Source organism: Aquarana catesbeiana, linkage group LG04 (assembly GCF_042186555.1).
Source record: "Aquarana catesbeiana isolate 2022-GZ linkage group LG04, ASM4218655v1, whole genome shotgun sequence".
In the NCBI taxonomy this organism is placed as follows: Eukaryota; Metazoa; Chordata; class Amphibia; order Anura; family Ranidae; genus Aquarana; species Aquarana catesbeiana.
The window spans coordinates 282,306,619-282,332,681 of record NC_133327.1 but is presented as its reverse complement, the minus strand read 5'-3'; the positions used below and the strand labels follow the sequence as shown (position 1 = coordinate 282,332,681).

Here is a 26,063-nt window from a genome sequence, read left to right as displayed (position 1 = left end):
ATTCGTTTGGGCCATATCCCAACAATTCTGGTGGCCTAGTCTACGTGCTGATGTAACTGACTTCATAGCTGCCTGTTCCGTGTGTGCTCAGAGTAAGACTCCACGACATCTTGTAGTGGGCCTCCTACAACCCATACCCAATGGAGAGAGGCCCTGGACCCACCTGTCTCTGGATTTCATTGTGGAGTTGTGGAGTTGCCCAACTTCCAAGGCAACACAGATATCCTTATGGTGGTTGACCGATTCTCAAAGATGTGTCATTGTATTCCACTTAAGAAGTTGCCCACTTCTAAAGAATTGGCTTCCATTTTTGCTCGGGAGATCTTTCGCTTACATGGGCTACCCAAGGTGATTGTCTCGACAGGGGTAGTCAGTTTGTGTCCCGGTTCTGGTGAGCCTTTTGTGCACAGCTGGGAATTCAGCTTGCTTCCTCCTCTGCGTATCATCCGCAGTCTAATGGGGCCGCAGAATGAGCCAATCAGTCCTTGGAGCAATTCCTAGTTGCTATATTTCTGACCATCACAACAACTGGTCAGACCTATTACCATGGGCAGAGTTTGCTCACAACAGTTCCTTGAATTCTGCTTCCTGACTCCATTTATGGCAAATTATGGTTTCCAACCTTCCACGTTGCCTGACTCGTTTGTTCCGCAGAGTATTCCTGCTCTAGAGGAGCATCTCCGTGGTCTTCGTTCCACTTGGGCACAAGTCCAGGAGGCTTTGCGTCATGCTAATAATAGATACAGACTACATGCTGACCGCAGACGCCTGCCTGCGCCTTCCTACCAGGTTGGGGACAGGGTCTGGCTGTCATCTCGCAACCTCCGACTTCGTGTTCCCTCACTGAAGTTCGCACCTCAGTTTATTGGGCCTTTTCGTATCCTTCGCAGGATTAACCAAGTGGCCTATGCGTTGGACCTTCCTCCTAGTATGCGCATCTCAAATGTGTTTCATGTCTCCTTATTGAAACCGTTGGTCTGCAACTGCTTTACCACCTCGGTGCCATGTCCTCACCCTATACAGGTTGAGAACCATGAGGAGTATGAGGTACAATCCATTGTTGACTCCCATAGGTTCCATGGGTGCATACAGTACCTGGTGCATTGGAAGGGGTACGGTCTGGAGGAACGCTCCTGGGTTTCATCCTCGGACGTACATACTCCTGCCCTCCTCCGTGATTTCCATAGACATTTTCCCCTCAAGCCCGGTGGTCCTCCGAGGGGGAGGGGTCATTGAGGAGGGGGGTACTGTCAGGGCTGGGTTCAGCCCTTCCTTCTCTGAGCTGGCCGCTCAGCTGTCAGCTAATTGCCAGCTCTCATCTCTCTTCACAGTTAGTTTGATTTTACTGTACTTCTGTCTCTGTCTGGCTCAAGGTTTCTGACAGCCTAGCAGCATACAGTATATGCATAAATAACATTCTGAAAGTTACAGGTATCTTGCCTACATTGATGCCCACTAGTGCTAGGTTAGGGCCCAGTCTCTCTATACAACCACTAGTGGAAGAGATAAGACTAAAAACTGAATTCCATGAACTTTTTATATTTGGGCACTTCCATAGCTCATGGTATAGTGTGCCTTCTTGTGAGCAGCCTCTTCAACATAGTTTATTACTTGATGGTGAAAATTTAGCTATTCGGGAAGGGGTCAAATACCATCTGTATATTATTTTTTAGGAGATGTCCCAGTAGGTGACATTTTTGGTAAATTTATAGTTACATTGTGCTTCAGTGAAGTTACTTTGGAGATCATTTTCCCACTTCAGCATGGATACGGTTTTGACAAATATGAGTTTAGCGTTAAGGAGGTTGTAAAATAGGGAAATGTCCTTGGTAGAGAGGTTGGTCTTTGTTCAAAAGGTCCACACCTCCTTAGGTTCATACATGGTTGGTCTCTCACGTTTTTGGAAATATGAGGTTATTTGGGCATAAGTAAGATATTCCCTGTGTCATGTACCAGATAAGACCAAAACTGTGTGGACTGCAACAGAGGAAACCCAGACGTGTAATAAGTGAAAATATAAATGATTTATTAAAGATAAATGAATAAATATAACACAACCACCTCCAATATCACTCAGTGCACCACAACCAATACAAAACAGAACCCCACAAATAATAATGATAACAGAACAATTATATATAAGTAAGGGAAATACCGAGATCATAAACAGAGATGGGCCAGGGTCGACAACAGGAGGTCAGCAGCTGGGGAAGGGAAACAAACAGGACAAAGAGAGGATGGATGGATCACAGGAGGGACGGGTAAGATACAAGGCTCAGGGTCCAGGGTTCAGGTAACAGACAGGGAACAGGATCCACAGATTCTAGGAATCAGGTTTCAGGAATCAGGTAATCAGGATGCAGGGTGTAGGTCAGGGCTCAAGGAAAATACCAGGACTAGATGAGTGTGCACTTGCCAGGTATTTATACTGCAGCTACTAATTAAGGTCAGGTGACACATGTCTGCAGAGGGGAATACCTGCTCCATACTGCCAGGATTCCTCCGCTGGTGGACGCCAGTACTGCAGCCCAAAGGTGACAGAATACCAGCAGGAAAAAGCTCTTCTGACAGCTCCAAACTGCCAGGAGACACCAGCTAGTGGTCCTCAGTACTGCACGCCATGATCGATATTACCAGTGGAGGGGACCTTTGCTAACAGTACCCCCTCTCGAAAGAGCGACCTCCAGACGCTCCAACTAGCCGTTGCTGGGGAAAGTTCATGGTGTCCAGCCGGGCAGCGGGGACCTCAAGCTGGGCAGCGGGCACTTCCAAGCAGGAACATACCAGGCTGGGCAGTGGGCAGGAACACACCAGGCTGGGCAGTGGACAGAAACACACCAGGCTGGGCAGCGGACAGGAACACACCGGGCTGGGCAGCGGACAGGAACACACCAGGCTGGGCAGCAGGCAGGAACACATCAGGCTGGGCAGCAGGCAGGAACAGATCAGGATGGGCAGCAGGCAGGAACACACCAGGCTGGGCAGCAGACAGGAACACACCAGGCTGGGCAGCAGGCAGGAACACACCAAGCTGGGCAGCAGGCAGGAACACACCAGGCTGGGCAGCAGACAGGAACACTTCAAGCTGGGCAGCAGGCACTTCAAGCTGGGCAGCAGGCACGGGCACTTCGAGCTGGGCAGCAGGCACATCAAGCGGGGCAGCAGGCACAGGCACTTAAAGCTGGGCAGCAGGCACATCAAGCGGGGGAAGCAGGCACATCAGGCTGGGCAGCAGACAGGAACACACCAGGCTGGGCAGCAGGCAGGAACACACCAAGCTGGGCAGCAGGCAGGAACACACCAGGCTGGGCAGCAGACAGGAACACTTCAAGCTGGGCAGCAGGCACTTCAAGCTGGGCAGCAGGGACGGGCACTTTGAGCTGGGCAGCAGGCACATCAAGCGGGGCAGCAGGCACAGGCACTTAAAGCTGGGCAGCAGACACATCAAGCGGGGGAAGCAGGCACATCAGGCTGGGCAGCAGGCACAGGCAATTCAAGCTGGGCAGTAGGCACGGGCACTTCAAGCTGGGCAGCAGGCATGGGCACTTCAAGCTGGGCAGCAGGCACATCAAGCAGGGCAGCAGGCACATCAGGCTGGGCAGCAGGCATGGGCACTTCAAGCTGGGCAGCAGGCACATCAAGCAGGGCAGCAGGCATGGGCACTTCAAGCTGGGCAGCGTGCATGGGCACAGGCTGGGCAGCAAACTCCGGGTCATCAGGCTGGGCAGCAAGCTTTGGGTCATCAGGCTGGGCAGCAAGCTTTGGGTCGTCAGGCTGAGCAGCAGACAGTGGCACATCAGGCTGGAAGGCGGGCACATCAGGCTGGAGAGCGGGCACATCAGGCTGGAAAGTAGGCACTAGCACCACCGGCTGGAACACTGGCACCTCCGCCTGGAACACTGGCACCTCAGGCTGGAACACTGGCACCTCTGGCTGGAACACTGGTCCCTCCAGCTGGAACACTGGCCCCTCCGGCTGGAACACTGGCCCCTCAGGCTGGAACACCTCCAGCTGGGGCACTGGCACCTCCAGCTGGAACACTGGCCGCTCAGGCTGGAACACCTCCGGCTGGAACACTGGCCCCTCAGACTGGAACACCTCTGTCTGGAACACTGGCCCCTCAGGCTGGAACACCTCAGGCTGGAACACTGGCCCCTCAGGCTGGAACGCCTCTGACTGGAACACTGGCACCTCCGGCTGGAACACCTCCAGCTGTAACACTGGCATCTCAGGCTGGAACACTGGCACCTCAGGCATCTCAAGCTGGAACACTGGTCCCTCAGGCTGGAACACTGGCACCTCCGGCTGGAACACTGGCACCTCCGGCTGGAACACTGACCCCTCAGGCTGGAACACTGACCCCTCAGGCTGGAACTCTGACCCCTCAGCCTGGAACACCTCCAGCTGGAACACTGGCACCTCCGGCTGGAACACTGGCCCCGCAGGCTGGAACACTGGTCCCTCAGGCTGGAACACTGGCCCCTCCGGCTGGAACACTGGCCCCTCAGGCTGGAAGGCGGGTACAAGGACTTCAGGCTGGAAATCAGACATTAGGACATCGGATTGGATAACAGGCACTGGGACGTCAGACTGGATAGCAAGCACTGGGACATCAGACTGGATAGCAAGCACTGGGATGTCAGACTGGGTTTCAAGCACTGGGACGTCAGACTGGATTGGATTAGCTGGTTTGGAGGCAGGTTGGGTTACTGGCAGGATCGTCTTCGTTGGAAAAAACTTTTGTTTTTTCTTGGGTTTAGTCACTGAGGCTCTGTAGGTGGGGAATCAGCAGATTGGAAAGGAGGATTGGGATATGGTGGAGAAGAGATAAAAGTAGCTGGGGGAAGTTTTTGTGGATTAGTAGGCAGCTGAGAAGAGGCAGGTGGGTTGAATGCAGGATAGGTACAGGGAGCAGAGACCGGATATGAGTATCTGGTTGGGAGCAATGTATACTGAGTTGCAACTGAGTTTGGCATGGGTGATGGGGAGACAGACTTGTGGGCAGGTAGGTGTCTGATGGCAGAGGTGGTTTGTTGTGGATTGGTTGGGGCTGGTTGTAACATATCAGACCATGCTGAGAGTATGGGTTGGACAAAGGATGGATCACATGCTGCCTGTCTAACAAGGGTCTGTACTGAGTGAATACACTCCAAAAGCTTCTGCTGCGAACAGATGGAATAGTGCTCAAAAAATCAGGTGGAATCATCCTCTAACAGCCACACCAGAGACTCCACCTGATCAGCAATGAAAGGGGGAGAAAAATCATCACTGGTCTTAGGAACACAGGACAGGGCTAGCTCAGCACATATTTGGATCAAAGGCTGCACATCCCCAAACAACATACAGCCCTGGTCAACTAGGGAGTGAGCCAAACAGATGAGCTCAATTAGCTGGTCATTGATCCACTCTTTTAGTGACTGGCGGAGATGCCAGCAGAGCATAATATGGGATCACATTGGGATTCATTCCAGCAAAGCTAGCAGAACCAAGATGATTCCTCTGTGCAGCCACTTCTGGTCAGGGATGGCCCTGGTATTCTGTCATGTACCAGATAAGACCAGGACTGTGTGGACTGCAACAGAGGAATATATATACAAGTAAGGGAAATACTGAGATCGTAAACAGAGACAGGCCAGGGTCGTCAACAGGAGGTCAGCAGCTGGGGAAGGGAAACAAACAGGACAAGGAGAGGATGGATCACAGGAGGGATGGGTAAAATACAAAGCTCAGGGTCCAGAGTTCAGGTAACAGACAGGGAACAGGAATTAGGTTTCAGGAATCAGGTAATCAGGATGCAGGCTGCGGGTCAGGGCTCAAGGAAAATACCAGGGCAAGATGAGTGTGCACTTGCCGGGTATTTATACTACAGCTGCTAATTAAGGTCAGGTGACACCTGTCTGCAGAGGGGAATACCTGCTCCATACTGCCAGGATTCCTCTGCTGGTGGACGCCAGTACATGCGGCTCAAAGGTGACAGAATACCAGCAGGAAAAAGCTCTTCTGACAGTTCCAAACTGCCAGGAGACACCTGCTGTGGACCTCAGTACTGCACGCCAAATGATCAATATTACCAGCGGAGGGGACCTTTCCTGACACCCTGCTTGGGATATAATATGTTTGGGCCACTTGTGCAAACTGTATTGCCCCGTACACACGGTCGGATTTTCCGATGGAAAATGTCCGTTCGGAGCGTGTTGTCGTAAATTCCGACCGTGTGTGGGCTCCATCGGACATTTTCCATCGGATTTTCCGACACACAAAGTTGGAGAGCAGGAGATAAAATTTTCCGACAACAAAATGCGTTGTCGGAAATTCCGATCATGTGTACACAAATCCGACGGACAAAGTGCCACGCATGCTCAGAATAAATAAAGAGATGAAAGCTATTGGCCACTGCCCCATTTATAGTCCCGACGTACGTGTTTTACGTCACCGCGTTCAGAACGATCGGATTTTCCGACAACTTTGTGTGACCGTGTGTATGCAAGACAAGTTTGAGCCAACATCCGTCGGAAAAAATCCATGGATTTTGTTGTCGAAATGTTCCGAACAAAGTCCAACCGTGTGTACGCCCTATAAGAATTGTTTATCTGCGATCATGTCTATAATGTTTACGTTAGAACAAGAGCTCCCATGTCTGAGAGGTTGGTAATTACAAATGGTAGCGAGGAGAGAGGGAGGGGAGGGTTAAGGGGCAAGAAACCACCCTTAGTATTTTGTAGGAGATTTCTCCAGGCATGTATATTGGCTGATATTGTGGGGTGAGCAAGGTTCTGGTTGGTGAAGGCTAGCTAAGAGTAATGAGAGCAGGGTTTCTTTTGTTACAAATGCTTGCTTTATTGAACACCAAAATTTAAATGGAGAAGGAGTAGTCCAACATTTTGCTTGGTCTAGAATTATTGTATCGTTTTATTTGGGGGTATCTGGCAATGCCATACCCCCAATTTTTTTTTATGTTTCATTAAAATTGCATATGGACACCTTCCCTTGCCAGAGATAGGATGTGATAAGTTTTTTCAGAGAAGTGAAAAAGCGGACGGGACAGCGATCGGTAGTGCTCTGTACAGATATAGGATTTTGGGGAGTAGAAGCATTTTGAATATCGCTAATCTTCCAGGTCCAGATAGGTAATATTTAGCTAATCAGTCTAGCACATTGCTAATGTTGCACCATTAAAGTCTACGGGACACAAACATGAAAAATCAAAAGTGCTAATTTTAAAGGTTAATATGCAAGTTATTGTCATAAAAAGTGTTTGGGGACCTGGGTCCTGCCCCAGGGGACATGTATCAATGCAAAAAAAGTTTCAAAAACAGTTTTTTCAGGAGCAGTGATTTTAAAAATTCTTAAAGTGAAACAATAAAAGTGAAATATTCCTTTAAATTTCGTACCTGGGGGGTGTCTATAGTATGCCTGTAAAGTAGAGCATGTTTCCCGTGTTTATAACAGTCCAAGAGCAAAATGACATTTCAAGTCATTCAAAAGTGCTAGCGCTAGTGCTGGCTATTAATGAATTCTCGGTCCCGACAATACACATATAAGTCATTGAAAATTTTTTTTTAAATTATGCTTGGGGGTCCCCCAAAATTCCATTACCAGGCCCCTTAGGTCTGGTGTGGATATTAAGGGGAACTCTTGCCAAAATTTAAAAAAAAATGGCGTGGGGTTCCCCCCCAAAAATCCACACCAGACCCTTATCCGAGCACACAACCTGGCAGGCCGCAGGAAAAGAGGGGGGGATGAGAGCGTGCCCCCCTCCTGAACCATACCAAGCCACATGCCCTCAACATGGGGAGGATGTACCCATGTTGATGGGGACAAGGGCCTCATCCCCACAACCCTTGCCCGGTGGTTGTGGGGGTCTGCAGGTGGGGGGCTTATCGGAATCTGGAAGCCCCCTTACATCGCTGGAGTAGGAGCATGGATTTATTGGATTACATCGCTGGTATCTCTTTTTTTTTAAATAAAGGACTTGTCCCAAGCCATCTCCTGTGTTTTTTAACATTTTGACACTTTCTTTTTGTGAAATGGTAGAGGGTACAATGTACCCCTTGCCAATTCACATGGGGGGGCGGGATCTGGGTGTCCCCTTTGTTAAAGGGGGCTTCCAGATTTTGATAAGCCCCCGCCCACAGACCCCCACAACCACTGGGCAAGGGTTGTGGGGATGAGGCCCTTATCCCCATCAACATGGGGACAAGGTGCTTTGGGGGGCTACCTTCCCATGTTGAGGGCATGTGGCCTTGTACATCCCCCCCTCCTTTCCTGCAGCCTGCCAGGTTGCATGCTCAGATAAGGGTCTGGTGTGGATCTTTGGGGGAACCCTGTGCCATTTTTTAAAAAATTTTGGTGTGGATTTCCCCTTAAAATTGTCCCGTGACGTCACGTAATGTCAGACGGGGCGGGGTCACCCATTTACATCACAGGGTAGCTCCGCCCTTAGCTATATAACAGCTGTCATCGCAAATAATATTATTATTATTATACAAGATTTATATAGCGCCAACAGTTTACGCAGTGCTTTACAATGTATAGGGGACAACACAATTACAGTACAGTTCAATACAAAAGGTACAGGAGCGCCCTGCTCGTAGAGCTTACATTCTAAAGGGAGGGGGTGGTGGTACAAAAGGTAATAGCTGCAGAGAATGATTTGAGGGGGGTGGCTCGGGGACAGTTATGTGGGTGTGGGATAGGCTTCCCTGAATAAATGAGTTTTCAGGGATCTCCTAAAGGTGGACAGGGTAAGGGCTAATCGGACATACTGGGACAGGGAGTTCCAGAGGATGGGAGAGGCTCTGGAGAAGTCCTGAAGGCTATAGGCTGCAGTTGCGGGGACACCTCCCATCAAGGCAGAGTTTTTCATTTTTTTTTTCTCGGGACCGTTGGCGCTGTGATTGAAGATGAATGGACATCGTGGGACATTTTTTTATAATACATGGTGTGTTTTTTTTTTTTTTTTTTTTTTTAGCATTAAAGAATTTTTATTGAAATTTCCATACAAATAACAGAAAGATTAAAGGCAGCTGGTTTTGGTATATAACAATCAGGTATAGCAGTAAGGGCCATTTTTTTAAATAAAGCAATTGTCCCAAACTATGTCCTGTTATTTTTACTTTTTTGACACTTTTTTGGTGAATGTGTAGGGGTACCCGATACCCATTCACATAGGGGGACGGGATCTGGGCATCCCCTTGTTAAAGGTGGCTTCCAGATTCCAATAAGTCCCCCACCGACAGACCCCCAAAACCACCGGGCAAGGGTTGTGGGGATGAGGCCCTTGTCCCCTTCAACAGGTGGGGACAAGGATCTTTCTGGGGGAGACCCCAAAGCACCTTCCCCATGTTGAGGGCATGTGGCTTGGTACGTTCAGGAGGGGGGCACTCTCTTGTCCCCCCTTTTCCTGCAGCCTGCCAGGTTGCGTGCTCATATAATGGTCGAGTATGGATTTTGGTGGACCCCCATGCCATTTTATTTATTTTGGCACGGGGTTCCCCTTAAAATCCATACCAGACCTGAAAGGCCTGGTATGGATTTTGGGGGGACCCCCACAACATTTTTTTTAAATTTTGGAGCGGGGTTCCCCTTAATATCCATACCCGACCCAAAGGGCCTGATAATGGACTGGGGGGGCATCACTTCGTTTTTTTCAATTATTTTTTATGTATATTGCCGGAAACCGACAATACATTACAGCCCCAAGCAGTTTTAAATGACATTTTTTCCTTTACAAATGTCATTTTGCTGCTCTCATTCATAACACTATGTACGGCCACTATGTAAGCAGCCTTATATAGTGTGGGGCGTGGACTCAGCCCCCTGAGCCATGATTTTTTGCACATGTTCACCTTGTCTAGTCACTCTTGAGAGTTTAACAACTGTGTTTCTGAACATTGATCTCAATGGACAAAAAAGTCCATGAAGATTATTTAACTGCTTGCTGACCAGCTGCCACAGTTTTACTGTGGCAGGTTGGCTCCATTGCGCGAAATCACGTTATTGTACGTGATCTCGCGAGGCCAGGATAGTAGGCGCGCGCAGCTCCGGCGGTACACCGCGAGCTCCATGAGTCCGACCGCGGGTCCCTCTGTATAAATACGAATGGTCCCAAAATAGCGCCAAAAGTGTCCGATGTGTCCCGCATAATGTCACATAATGTCGCTGTCATGATCAAAATTGCTGATTGCTGTCATTACTAGTAAAAAAAAAATGTTAATAAAAATTCCATAAAAGTATCCCCTATTTTGTAGACAAAAAAATATTACCTCATGAAGGCATATTCAGGTAATGCAGAAGCAGGAAAGATCTGTAAAGTTCAGAAGCTCATAACAACCATCAACAAGTCAGACTCTTAACTAACCATTATAAAATGATACTAAAATTGAATTTCATTTTTCAGATCAGCAATGCTATTTGCTTTGAAAAAAATATCCTGGTCTGACATTAACTATCTTTTCTCTATACTGTGAGCAGTAATTGTACTTTTTACTAGTGAAGTACAGATGTAGATAGAGTCTTGATATTAAAACACTGGCACAATAAATGATCAGTGCATGTTCAAACAAAGCCATTTTATCCCTCCCCTCACCCTACTATGCTAGCCTACCCACACCATAGATCCCTAACTATTTTGCAATCCTGCACATGACCTTTGTTTGATGACCCAACGCAGAAGATACTTAGGAGACTATATTATTTCATTCTGCATTAGTGTAGCCAACACACTTGGGATTTCCAACAGAATGTAAAATAAAGAGTGGAGGCCACAAGCACGATCGCAAGGTATATAAGTATGCATATAGGGTGGTGGAGATGGGGATTTACCTAGCATATTGGAAATGAGATGAGAGATAAGCACACTCTGATATTTTTTTTCTTTATTATGGAAACCGCTTCTACTATGCCAGCTTAGTACATAACTTAGTGGCTATTATGAGATGTCACTGTGACATTTCCTTTTTCTTTATGTCAGCTAGCATGAACCAGTTACATTTATGTCACATGTTTTTCTTTCTGTAGGGTATGCAAACTATAAAATGCATAGGATTATTGAATTATTGCAATCTACTCAGTTTAAATAGATGTTAGCATGTAAAGCTACAAAGTAAAAAAAAAAAAAAAAAAAAAAAGGGCTTATCTGTGCCTATGTTTGCAGTTCAAATAAAATTGGTCTCTTAACCTTACCTTAATAAAAACTAAGACAGTTATTGAGTTTTAATTTACACTAGTTAATTTAAGTGTGTGGCAGGGAAGAAATAATGCAGTTAAAACATGCAAGCAACTAATTACCTGATGCTTTTTGTGTGTTGCTCAAATGTAGAAAACACTACAGTCTGATAAATCTGCATTTGCCATTTAAAGGGAAACGTGTTAACTTTTTCCACAAGTTACTTTGCAATTCCCTATCCCAAAAGGCTTCACTCTTGCTGAATATTCCAAAGGAAAATTTGAGTCGTCTGCATACAACTGGATAGCACTATGTACCTGGCAACAAGAATCCTGAGAGTTGATCAGAAAAACAAACAGCAATGCAGAATTTATTCATTTTAATCTATTAATTTCCAATGATCAACTGAATTCTACAAGAAAGCACTGGAAGGCAGAGACTTTGATGCAGAAAAGTACATTTAGAGGAGGTTTATTCAGATGCTTTCTGGACAGAAGAGATATCTGGGGTCTTATAGAACCCAGATGTCTCAGTAAAGAGGAAATGCTACTGCTTTTTGCTATCACAAGGGATGTCTACATTCCTTGTGAAAGCAATAAAAGTGATAAAAAATGTAAAAAGGAACAGTGTAAAAATATAATTGTTTAAATAAAATAAATAAACAAATATTGAAAGCACCCTCATCCTTCTATGCTCAAGTGCAAAGGCAAACTCATATGTGAGGTATTGTATCAAATGTTGTAGTGAGAGCAATAATTCTAGCACCAGACCTCCTGTTTAACTCTAAAGTAACCTGTAAAGGTTTTTAAAGCTTCTCCTATGGAGATATTTAATTACAGTAGTTTGTCGTCAATCCATGAGCATGCGCAATTTTAATGCATGACATGTTAGATATCTTTTAACTTGGTGTAACATCATCTTTTATTTTTCACTAAACAATTGGGTATTATATTCTGTTTTTAGGCATTAAAGTTCATTAAAGGAAACATGTTTTCCCCTAAAATTGTGTTTGGAATATGCGCAAATACTGTGTGACATAAAAAAATTGCAATGCACACCATTTTATTCTCTAGGGCCTCTCCTTAAAAATATATATAATGTTTGGAGGTATTGAGTAACTTTCTATGCAATATACAGTATAAACAAAAGGTATAACAAAAATGAAAAAAAAATGTGCCAATGTTATGATTAACACAATTATGTCCACTAGATAGGGCTGAGAAGCATATGAAATACACATGTCTTTGTAACAAGAGATACAAATGTAACCACTGTAATTTCTATTGACACTGCAAACACTGTTCTGGAAGTGTCAATGTACACAGGAGCATCAAGAGATACTACTATGATACAAAACAGCTGGCATTTGCCAGTTAATGAAGCCAAGGAGCTGCAGGGTTGGACTATAAGCAGGGTGTAACACACACACACACACACACACACACACACACACACAAAAGTATACTGTCTGGCCTCTTTTTCATTATTTATTCCTGTTCTTGCTTACAGGATTTTAAAGGATTACATTTCAATAACCAATGGATTATTATTCACCAGCACTTTGTTGTTTTCACATTTTGCTATTTTACTTATACACACTATAAATATATGCTATTCTACATGATATTGGATGTCTCAACCATTCATAGCACTGCTATACATTTTTATTATGCAAATTTCATCCAACACATAAGGGTTATTTGATTAAAATAGTCAAACTATAACAATGTTTGCTTTAAATATGGGATTTCAGCTGTCTTTTATGTTACAGGAACTGTATGGCAGTTTTGTGCTTGTAGCAAAATGAAGATGATGTGTAGTCATATCTCCACTCGAAAATTCCAAATACCTGTTTGCATATTTAATAGTGTTCACGTTACATTTCTTCCACAAAGAATGGATTATTATTTAAATTGTATTTGGAAGATAAATGTTTACTCATATATGGCCACACTGATATGATTTAGAACATATGTGCATGCAAAAATTAAACTATGTGAAATAAGAAGGCGCCAACCCGAATTCCCTTTTACCAAGTGCAGCTGCCCCTTTAAGTGTAAACAACACTAAAAATATTTATAATGTAAAGGTAGGTACTACTCTTTAGAAGTCAGCGTATAAACAAAATACAGTCTATGTATATATGAAAAGACAAGAATATTTACAATCAGATGTAATAATTATTCATATAAGTTATTGATTATATTATAATGCAATAAATGCAGCTCAAATAATCTCCATACATATGTGATAGAATTCCCATACACCTTTAATGCCTTTAAATGTCAGTGAAAGACTATTCCTTCTTCAATCCAGACAATGTGTTCCACCACGTGTGGTAAGATAACTCACTCACCAGACAGATATGTCCATAAAGACCTGCCAAGCCTTAAGGTTAAAATCAGCAGAGGAGAAGGGATGGATCTGATTTCACTATGGTTTCCACTTCAGCTTCTCTCTCATACACAGCAGGAATCACAAACCCGGTAAAATAAAATGTTCATAGTGTAGCAGATTGTATTAGGGATTAAAATAATTACAAACTATTTGCACTCACATGGATTTGTGCCTAAAAGGCACCAAACACAAACAGCTCTCAGTAATACCCACACACGGCCGCTCACACCACAGTGCCGGCGTGCATTTCACGGACCCAGAAGTGACATCAGCAACAAGTGATAGCCACGACCCAACCTCAATGCATTTTGTAAATATGCATTCTCAGAAAGCTTGGTCACTGTAATTCTATTGTGGTCTTGGTAACAAAGGCCCTTTAACATCTAATGAAGCATAGTGGTTGACTCCTTAGTGATGCATTTTGTTTATATACACTATATTTGCAAAATTATTAGGATGCCTGCCTTTACAAGCACATGAACTTGAAAGTGGTTGTTAAGCCACTGTACTACAAGCATCCCATCTCCTCTGATAGCTATCATTATATATCCTAGTGCCTGTGCTGAAAAGAAATGCAGATTATACCTTACTTTAGAGCAGCTCCCAGCGCTCACATGACTCCTCGGCTCTCTCCTCTGCATGGCTGACAGCTATAGCAGAGGAGTCACTTAAGCGCCGGGAGATGCTCGGTTATAAGGTACAATCTGCATTTTTTTTTGCAGTAGCACAGGCGCTAGGATAGATAATCTTAGCTAACAGATGGGATGGGATGTTTGTTGTACAGTTATGATAGCAGCAAGAAGGGAAAGGTTGGGGAGCATAGGGGCACAGACTAGCTAACAGGCAGGGAGGGGAGGGGGGAGAGAGGACAGAGGAGAACAGGAGGAGAGCTGTGGATGATGGAGGCATGTAAACTGACCATGGTGTCAGGGCTCAGCAAAAAACATGGTCAGTTTTCAGGGGGAAGGATATAGCCCGGCAGGATCAGCCAGGTTTTTTAGGTGATAGAAGGCACTGTGCTGTTTTTAATGCTTTATGGGAACAGAATCCATTTTGGGGGGTTACAAACACTTTAATGGTATCCCAGTCTTATGCCCTGTACATACGGTCAGATTTTCTGATGGAAAATGTTCGATGGGAGCTTGTTGCCGGAAATTCCGACTGTGTGTAAGCTCCATTGGACATTTTCCATTGGAATTTCCATCACATAAAATTTGAGATCTGGATCTCAAATTTTCCTACAACAAAATCCATTGTTGTAAATTCCGATCGTGTGTACACAATTCTGACGCACAAAGTTCCACGCATCATTTTTCTCGGCTCGTCATACAGGTTGTATGTCACAGCGTTCTTGACGTTCGTAATTTCCGACAAGATTTGTGTTACCGTATGTATGCAAAACAAGTTTGAGCCAACATCCGTCAGAAAAAAATCCATTTTCAATCATGTGTACTTGGGGACAAGGTGCTTTTGGGTAATTGGTGAGTCAAAACGCTTGAAGTGCCACTGTTCCCTGTTGCTTTTGTCCACCTGCCTGGCACTGTCTTACTTGGAGCTCTGCAGACTAGTGGCCATTCACTCCGACTGAAGGCCGCACCCCTCAAAAGTTTTGGTTTAAGATAGTATGCATTAATTTTATGCTTTGCTACATGTAAACAGGAATGAATAGGTCCTTAACAGGGACGTATGAATTACTTTGGAGATTGCTGTCAGTGAAAGGTGTTATTAGTGTGTCATTGCTTCACCTGTTTCATGCATTTATGTATCCACTAAAGGGATGATATCCTGCTGTAGGAGAAAATTGTTGATATTTGCTGATTGCAATTGATTTGCAGATGATGTTGGTTGCCACTAGTCTCAAAAGATGATGGCTTGCATTAAGTATTTGGTCTCGGTTATTATAGTATGCCATATATCCAGTTATCCAGTCCTTTGCATATTTAAACATTTCTCAGTATCTATCCATGTAAGATTATTAGAATATTATTTAAAGGGGCACTCTAATTATTTTATCTGTGAGACCACTAAGTGAGGCTTTCCTGATGTGCAATCCCTGTTTATCAGAAATACAATATATCCCATAAATCCAGTCAGGGCACCTCGCCTTCTTTGGATTGACTGATGCATGGCTTGGTCTCAGCAATGTAGGGCATCCTGGATATCACTCAATGTTACAATTCAGAAAAATATGAGTTCGTAAAAGCAAACTCAGTTTATCCTGTAGTATCGTTTGTATTTTTTTTTTTTATTCCTGTAGGGTTTTTTTTAAGAAATATAGGTATTTGTGGTCTGTAGTGTTTAAAAAATGCACACTTCCATTGAAGTATAACTACACTTTCAAACATATTGGCTTTTTAATATTCTCAGAAACAACTTTGTATGCAACTTTTGTCTGACTTTTTTTTCCCATTTGATTTGAGAATCACATCACAGGCCCAGGTTTCTATAAACCATGCTTTATTTACATGAATATGGTCTGCAGTCTGATCAAATATGGAGATACCAGTATCTTCAGACCAGTAATGAGAACCACAAAGAAAGCATGTACATATTACTGTTTACGGTTGGATGACATCATACTGGATTAAGATTTGGCTAGGGGATGTTTCTGTAATTGCAGCGTTAAAATGCACGATTAAAGAAAAAGAAAGTAATAAGATGTGTCACTAAATATAATAAAGTAGCTAATGTGAATACCCCCTCTTCACATCCTAATTAACCTTCTTTAGGGTCACTGTGTTTGATGTCACTGCTGCTACTTAGTGTGAACTGCTGTTTAAAGGGACAAATCATTTTTTTTTTTATTTTTTTTTTTAGCCAGGCAGCTTCCCACATGATAAATTATTTGGGGACTAGGGAGGTATTAGTGTTGGTCAATTTATGTATCCTTTAATGGTAACTACTGTACCACTTACTCCCAGTACTTTCCCAGGTAATACAGGAATTGTATTTGTCAGTTATATACCTGTGATAATGCTCTGACTTACATAGTGACTATGACTATGCTAACTTTCACTTGGATTTGGAGGCTCATGCACACCGGTGTGTTAGATGCATGTTTCTAAAGTTGCCTATACTCCTGTGTGCATGATTCCTCTATGATATTTCCAGTAACTTCAGTTGGCTTTAAAGCAGAATTTAGAATGTTACATTTTAAATTTATTTCTCCAGATTTTAGAATGTTATATTTTGAAATTTGAATGCATTTTACACGTATTTCTTCTGAAATAGCTGTAACACATTATTGAAAAAAAAATTGTATTTTTGTTTTATTTTTAGCATTGTGCTTATTGTTAAATCTTAAACATTAAAGTGCAATTAAAATTCACCATTTTTTAAATCATTTGTTTTTAATATACCCATTGCCTTCAGCTGAATGTGGAGCAACAGTCACTGGAAATGAAGGAACACTGCTGTCTCCAAATTTTCCAGCAAATTATGACAACAATCATGAATGCATTTATAGAATAGAGACTCAACCAGGAAAGGGAATCCACTTAAGAGCTAGAACATTTCAACTGCATGATGGTGATATACTGAAGGTAAAATATATATATATTTATAAATACTGCATACATTTTGTCATTTTGTTTTACTAAGATTTATGTATATTTGTGAAAATTTGTTAATGAAAATCACTCAGAATCCATTGGAAATGTTCAAATCATTGTATAGCACAAACCTGCTGGACAATGTCATTTATTGCTGTATGATACATGAATCAGTGTCTTTTCAAGATGACCTCAGCATTGATCAGTAGCATAAAACACACAGCTACACAGCTACATCTGCTTTAGCCACCCAGGCCTAGCGTCCCTTTTGCTGCTATCCTGGCCTTACACCTCTTCCCATTGCCCTCTGCTCCTCCTACTCTTGGTCCCTCCTTTACAGTGTTTGGCCCACTGGGACATATCCCATGCCTCAACGGTAAAAGAAAAAAAAAAGTTTATGTCCATACAATAAACTGCTGGGAATGAAAAATGTGACGTTTGGTGATCTGTAGGAGTTAAAGATACCTTGAGATTGGTGTCAGTATGGGGAAAAATATAGAGAGCTTAGAAATACATTACAAGCTCAAGATGGGGCTGGGGGCTAGAAGACTCTGGATGGGTCTTGATTTTACTGTTGGGAATGGGGATTCCTGGAAGATTCTTGGAAAAACTGTGAGGTAATGGTCACTGTAGGGGTCTAGGATCTTTGAAGAGGACTGAAGCTTTGTGGGAGTACTGTGGGAGACTAGAGGGCACTGGTCAGGCTGGGGCCCTGGCCATGTAAGCAATTGAGTAAGGAGAGTGTTCCCCCAGTTCATACCAGGACCTTTAGGTCTGGTAAAAATGTAAAGGGGCCCACATTCACAAAAAGACAAAAAATGGTGTGAGGGCCCCTCCAAATTCCATACCAGAACTGATTTTAAGGGGAAACTACAAGAAGCAAAAAAAGAAAAGAAAAAAATGCATTAGGTCCCCCCAAAAATCTATATCAGGCCCTAATCTGCAAATGCAGCCTGGGAGGCCAGGAAAGTAGGGGGGCGCAATGTGAGCACCTCTCTCCTGAACTATACCAGGTCACATGCTCTTAACATCGGGGGTACCTTGACTCCCTGGCAAAGACCATATTGATGAAGACAAGGGCCTCTTACCCACAGCTCTGGCCTGGTGGATTTGGGGTCTGTGAGTGGGGAGCTTATCAGAATCTGGAAGCCTCCATTAAGAATAAGCAGGCACGAAGATACCAGGGCCTGCCTATTCATTAACCAAAAATGTAACTTAATAAAACACTAACACAGTTACACAGTTACACAGTTACACAAGTCCCTTTATAAAAAAAAAAGCCCAGTATGTATATTCATCATCAATCACCTTGGCCAGTGCTGTAGATTCACGTCAGTCATGACACCCAATGCCTGCCACCCGCAGACACACATCTGATCCCATCTTTTCAGTCATGCCAAATGACTGGTCTGTCAGATGACAGCTGATATACTGTATACAAAGGGACAGGGTCACACAAGTGACGTCACTGACCATATATGGATATGATTATATTTGGTCAATTGCAAAGATGCAAGATCAACAGCACTCCAAATAGCGTCACTATGTTGACTTGAGAAAGAAACCTTATGAGGCCCTTAAAATATCAGTTTATTATGGCTTATGTGATGCTGTCTTCACAATAAACATGCAAAACATGTCTACTTGGAGTGCTGGTGACTTTGCATCTTTGCATTTGGCTTTATTCATTATTACAAAGTTGAGTAGTGTGAGGAGAGCAGATTGTCAATGATGTCATGGGTTCCTAGGATCAGTAATGCCTCAGCAGGTGGTGTTTTATCTTTTCATTCAGTGGGTTGATAGGCTTTGGACATTGTGCTTGACGTAATCTACATCACTGGGTGATGTTATTGATGATGGATGTTGATTGTGGGACTTTGTGTGTGTGTGTTTTTAATAAAGGACTTGTCAATAACCGTGTCTTTGTTTTTATTCAATTTTTTTGTGAATGAGTAGAGGTATCTTGTCTTCATTGACATGGGGACAAGGTCATTTACCAGTGGGATCCGACTGGCAAGGTTGAAGGCATGTGGTCTGGAATAGCTCAAGAGGGGAAACACATTTGATAATTTTTCCCTCAGTTTCCTGGCTTGGCAGGCTGCATGCCCAAATAGGGGCCTGGTGTGGATTTTTTGGGGGACTTCATTCTTTTTTATTTTTGCATAGAGGGCTCCCCCTTAAAATTTATACAAAAGGGCCTGGTATGGATTAGGAAGGGAACCCCAATGCAATAGTTTTTTTTTTTTTGTGGGGTTACCCCGTTAAAATATTTATAAGACCCTGATCTAGAATAAGGGTCTGGTATAGATGAATGGAATCCTTGGTTGTTTTGTTAACAAACAGAGCTTTTCACTTTGGTGCATGACCCTAGGCAGTAACCAGCCCCCATGACATTTGTTTGGCAATCCCTTTCCTATTAGGCTAGAAAATGGTCACCACTGTTTTCTAACCTATTGACTTCAATTGGGTTTGGATTCAGCACCCAAACTTTAGTAATGTTCACTGATCCCAGGTACACTAAAAGGCATTATGGAGGGCTGGAGGCTCTTCAGCAGGCTGAGGGGCACTGTTTAAGGTTGGAAGGTAATGCAATGGCCAAGCCTCTATACCATTTGGTTGACAATCCCATGCCTATTAGCATTAGTAATAGTCTTACGTGATACTAAACAGAGAAGTGTTAATTGCCATAATTAATTCACTGTATATCATATACTGTATATCATGTCACTGTACCTTATTCCTGCAGCGCTGTTGTGTGGTCACATGTTCTTTCCTTGTTCCTTGGCATCTGCAGGGAAATATCCTTGGAAGGAGTTTATAATATGCTGCTGATGTATGTGCTCTGCAGTATGAGTTTGTGTTTACACATACCTGATTGGTGCTGTGTCGGTCACATAACTGAAAAAAAATAAAAAGTCCAATTCAAAATAATCTATAAATATAAAAAAAAAAACTGATTTACAGCTCTAAACCCTATAAATCTTTATTGTGTATTTTGTGCATTAATATGGCATGGGTGGAGTCAAAGATGATTGACACTAGCTTTCATTTTGTTCAGGCGACAACTGCATCCAAGGCTCTTTTTTTTTCTACTTGACAGGTATCAGCAATTACTTTTGGTATTATACTGTGGCAGATCTGCTCGATCCCGCAAAGCTGTACGTAAGGGACGTAGCTGTACGTTGGTCCCTTTAACAGCTATAGCAGACGCGCACACGCCTGCTGCACGGCGGGGGAGCTGATGCATGTGGCCAGCAGCCACGTTGTCTGCCAGCCATCCGTGATCACTCCACAGAAAGCCAGAACAGGAATCTGTCAATGTAAACAAACAGATCCCCGTTCTGTCAGGGGAGTACAGAGTGGTTGTCTGTTCATAGTGATTAGGGACAGTGATCTCTCTCTACTCCCTGGTAGTACACTCCTCTCACAGTTAGAAACACCTCCCAGAGAACACATTTAATGCCTCGATTGCTCCTAGTGTTAACCCCTTTCCTGCCAGTGTCATTTATACAGTAATCAGTGCATTTTTTTAGCACTGATCGCTGTATACAGTAAATGTCACTGGTCTCAAAAAGCGTCATCTGTCCACCGCAATTTTGCAGTCCCGCTAAAAATCGCTGATCACCGCCATTACTAGTAAAAAAAATTTTTAAAAATAAAAATTCCATAAATCTATCCCCTATTTTGTAGATGCTATAACTTTTGCGCAAACCAATCAATATATGCTTATTGCAATTTTTTACCAAAAATATGTAGAAGAATGCATATCTGCCTAAACTGATGATGAAATATGTCTTTTTGTTTTTGGGGGGATATTTATTATAGCAAAAAAGTAAACATTTTTTTTTTTTTACAAAGTTGACGGTCTTTTTTTGTTTATAGCGCAAAAAAATAAAAACTGCAGAGGTGAGTAAATACCACTAAAACAAAGCTCTATTTGTGGGAAAAAAAGGACGTAAATTTTGTTTGGGTATAGCATTGCACAACCACGCAATTGTTAGTTAAAGCGACACAGTGCCGTTTCGCAAAGAAATGGCCTGTCATTAAGGGGGTAACTCTTTTGGGGCTAAAGTGGTTAATATTGATTTATATTAATACAAAGCTTTTTTTGTGAGTTTCTTAGTAAATGTACTCAATCAGCATACTATATCTCACCCCAATAGTGTTTAGCAACAGGAGGACATAGAGGAGGAGGAGGAGGGAGGAGAGTGTTGTTTATCACTGTGTTTAAGCCCACATGTGTGACTCTATAGTCACATGGGCTACACATATAAGAAAAAGGTGGAAAAGAAGAGCTTAAAAGGTAACTGAAACAAGCACATGCTCAGCAGATGACAACAAATAGTCTACACAATCGCAGGCTGCAATGGGGACACGAAGAAGATGGGAGGGGCAGCAGAAGACAGGATCAACCAGGAATATTTCACTCTACACAAAACAAATGCTTTAGTGGTGTTGTGCACATGTTATATAACATATGATGAGAGTTTTCATAATCTGATCTAAATAAACCCAGGTACATTCAGCTTCTCTCTACTTCAGACCTGCTATCAGTACAAGTGACTCTGGGAAAGGAAACTTTTCCACTCTCTGGTCATGCCATAAGTGAGGAAGTAGGGGACTTCACTCCCCAGCTGGTATCCATACTGATGGCAGGTCTGTTGCTGCTCTGCATCAAGGAAGGCATTGATATGCAATGGGGTTGATTTACTAAAACTGAGAGTGAAAAAGCTGGTGCAGCTGTGCATGGTAGCCAATCAGCTACTAACTTTAGGTTGTCCAATTAGGCTTTGACAATAAAACCTAGAATCTGACTGGTTTGTATGCAGAGCTGCACCAGATTTTGCACTCTCCAATTTTAGTAAATAAACACCACTGCCTCTTAGTGATGCGAAATGGATCAACATTGTGTGCTGGAACAATCAGTGTTCTAGCACATGGTTCCCACTGCCACTCTAAAGTTCTGGAAACAGGGAGGCAACACTGCATCCATCCCATCCCAGCTCTGGTACAAAAGCAGAATTTAAAATGATGTTTTCATTATAAGTTTATTATAGAAATTAGCGAGAAAACCATTGTGAAATATAGTTACTTACTCGCTTATTTAGACGACTGTATATAATTTAATAATAATCTTGCAGCTATAAAAGGTTTGAAGTTTAAGTGTAAAATGTATATTTTTTTTCTAAATAGTGTTTTAAAACAAAAATGAAAAGGTGGGTAAAAATGCTTTCCTTTTAATTCCTTCCAATGATAAGGGCATGTGGCCTGGTTAAGAAAAAAGGTGTGTTGGAGATTCCGTGCAGTTGGCTGAATAATTAATGAACTGCTGCCCCTACAGATACAGCCACCTATGTGGAGTACAGGATATAGTTGAAAGGGATGTAGGTGTGGCGCTGTTCACATGTACACTGGTGTTCTTCAATCTTTTTCACCAGCACAAAAGATTGAAGAACACCAGTGTCACTTTTTGAAGCGCACCTGTCACTTTTCTGGGAAAAGTAATTTTTTCATGCAATTTTTTCATGTTTTGAAGGACTGCATATATATATATATATATATATATATATATATATATATATATATATATATATATATTTATATTTATAAGGACTGTATCATTTGGCCACTACTTATACATTTGAGATGCTGAAACACATAGGAATAAGAACACTTGTCACTTTGAATTTATTCATTATTTTTTATTTTTCACAACACTTTAGCACTAGTCACTTTAATATGGGCAGTGTTTACCAATATAGGATGTATTATACACTCCAGTTTATTTAAAGTAGATTGGGAACTCATACAATTTATAACATGTGAACAGTGCCACACCTACATCCCTTTCAACTATAGCATGTGGCCTGGCTGTTGAACCTCTTTTCCTGGCCAGGCAGTGTGTATGGATAGGGATCTATTGTGAATTTGTAAGATGGATCTCACTTCCTTTTTTTTTTTTTTTTTTTGATTTGTTCTTCTTGTTCAATATTCTTATTGTAGTTTTCAGGAAGAACAGAAGAAAAAGAGGGGGGGTAAACAATGCCAACCATACAGTAGGACATAGGAAGTAGGGTCGTATGTATGGGTTCAACTGAAAGAACAAGTATAATAAACATATGCAAACATTGCAATTTATTTCAATGGTTGAGTTCAAGGTCAGGAGGATCATCTGATATCCTCAGACACCCCATCTGGGAACAAACTGTGTCATGAGGGGGAGACGATTCAGCTAACCTTTAATATGTGTAAACATTCTGTAGCTCAGTAAGGAATCAAATGATACTTTCAAACTGTGGTCCTTAAAATTGGACAAAAAATAAACAGGTAGCTTAACAGTGTGCTTTTAATACTTAGGTCCATGTATTTTTAATACTTAGGGCGTTATGCATTCATGTAGACCTTAGATTAGGGATGAGCTTTCTGTTCAGGTTGAACATGGTTTCTACTCAAACATTGGCTGTACGCCCGTTCGTCGAAAACCAAACATTATGGGCCGTTCGTGCAAAATTTGAGCAGCGCCTAACGGCCCATAATGCACTGCGGGAGCACAGTGCATTGCTGTATGATTATTGGTCAAAGCATGCACCATGACCTGCATGCTTTGGCCAGTCACAGCGCCCTCAGCTAAGAGAATCATAATTGGCCAAAGGCAGGGTGCCTTTGGCCAATCATGGCTCAGGGGGACTAAGTCCATGCCTCACACTATATAAGGCTGCTTTCACGTCAGGCCCCGTGTGGTGTGGTGTTGGCATAGACGGAGAGAGAGTGTCATGTAGATTGAGCAGGCAGGCAGGTTATTCAGTTAGCTGCAGTGCATTTAATATATATATATAGATAGATAGATAGATAGATAGATAGATAGATAGATAGATAGATAGATAGATAGAGATATATACAGACTGTCTCATGTATATATATATATCCACTGTATCCAGTTTAGCTATATCTGACTGCAGTCCGTTCCTGATGTACTGTTTCTAATATACTTCAGGCAGGCAGGTTATTCAGTTAGCTGCAGTGTATTTAATATATATACAGACGGTCTTGTGTATATATATATATCCACTGTATCCAGTTTAGCTATATCTGACTGCAGGCCATTCCTGATGTACTTTCTCTAATGTAATTCAGGCAGGCAGGTTATTCAGTTAGCTGCAGTGTATTTAATATATATATACAGACAGTCTTGTGTATATATATATATATATATATATATATATATGTATATATATATATATATATATATATATATATATATATACATATATATATATATCCACTGTATCCAGTTTAGCTATATCGGGCTGCAGGCCGTTCCTGGTGTACTTTTTCTAATATACTTCAGGCGGTGTACACAGTACACAGTACTGTGCACCCATAGTGCAGTTGCTGCTACTTTTCTGGTGGTGTACACAGTACACTCATAGTTGTTATTACACGTCTGTTGGTATACACAGTACTGTGCACCCCTAGTGCAGTTGCTACTACTTTTCTGGTGGTGTACACAATACAGTACACCCATAGTTGTTATTACACTTCTGTTGGTGTACACAGTACCGTGCACCCCTAGTGCAGTTGCTACTACTTGTCTGGTGGCGTACACAGTACACAATACATACAGTGCACTCATAGTTGCTATTAGACTTCTGGTGGTGTACACAATACCGTTCACCCCTAGTGCAGTTGCTACTACTTTTCTGGTGGTGTACACAATACAGTACACCCATAGTTGTTATTATACTTCTGTTGGTGTACACAGTACCGTGCACCCCTAGTGCAGTTGCTACTACTTTTCTAGTGGTGTACACAGTACACAATACATACAGTACACCCATAGTTGTTATTACACTTCTGTTGGTGTACACAGTACCGTGCACCCATAGTGCAGTTGCTAGTACTACTACTTTTCTGGTGGTGTACACAATACCGTTCACCCCTAGTGCAGTTGCTACTACTTTGCTGGTGGTTTACACAATACATACAGTGCACCCATAGTTATTATTACACTTCTGTTGGTGTACACAGTACCGTGCACCCCTATTGCAGTTGCTACTACTTTTCTGGTGGTGTACACAATACAGTACACCTATAGTTGTTATTAGACTTCTGTTGGTGTACACAGTACTGTGCACCCCTAGTGCAGTTGCTACTACTTTTCTGGTGGTGTACACAATACAGTACACCCATAGTTGTTATTACACTTCTGGTGGTGTACAGAGTACTGTGCACCCGTAGTGCATTTGCAAGTGCTTCTACTTTTCTGGTGGTGTACACAGTACACAATACATACAGTTCACCCATAGTTGTTATTAAACTTCTGGTGTACACAGTACCGTGCACCCCAGTGCAGTGGCTACTACTTTCCTGGTGGTGTACACAATACAGTACACCCATAGTTGTTATTACATTTCTGTTGGTGTACACAGTACCGTGCACCCCTAGTGCACTTGCTACTACTTTTCTGGTAGTGTACATAGTACACAATACATACAGTACACCCATATTTATTACACTTCTGTTGGTGTACACAGTACCGTGCACTCATAGTGCAGTTGCTAGTGCTACTACTTTTCTGGTGGTGTACACAGTAAACAATACATACAGTTCACCCATAGTTGTTATTAAATTTCTGTTGGTGTACACAGTACTGTGCACCCCTAGTGCAGTTGATACTACTTTCCTGGTGGTGTACACAATACATAGAGTGCACCCATAGTTGTTATTACAGTTATGTTGGTGTACACAGTACCGTGCACCCCTAGTGCAGTTGCTACTATTTTTCTGGTGGTGTACACAGTACTCAGTACATACAGTGCACCCATAGTTATTACACTTCTATTAGTGTACATAGTACCATGCACCCCAAGTGCAGTTGCTACTACTTTTCTGGTGGTGTACACAGTATACAATACATACAGTGCACCCATAGTTGTTAAACTTCTTTT

General features: G+C 42.7%; 1 protein-coding gene across 1 annotated transcript in view; it reads left to right on the top strand.

Moving 5' to 3' along the window:
- Positions 1-26,063, top strand: part of CSMD1 (CUB and Sushi multiple domains 1) — a 3,274,537-nt gene that overhangs the window by 2,269,319 nt on the left and 979,155 nt on the right. Inside the window, exon 22 of the mRNA XM_073626646.1 lies at positions 16,937-17,106. Within this exon, the coding sequence (XP_073482747.1) occupies positions 16,937-17,106 (170 nt within the window). The remainder of the gene's footprint in view (positions 1-16,936; positions 17,107-26,063) is intronic.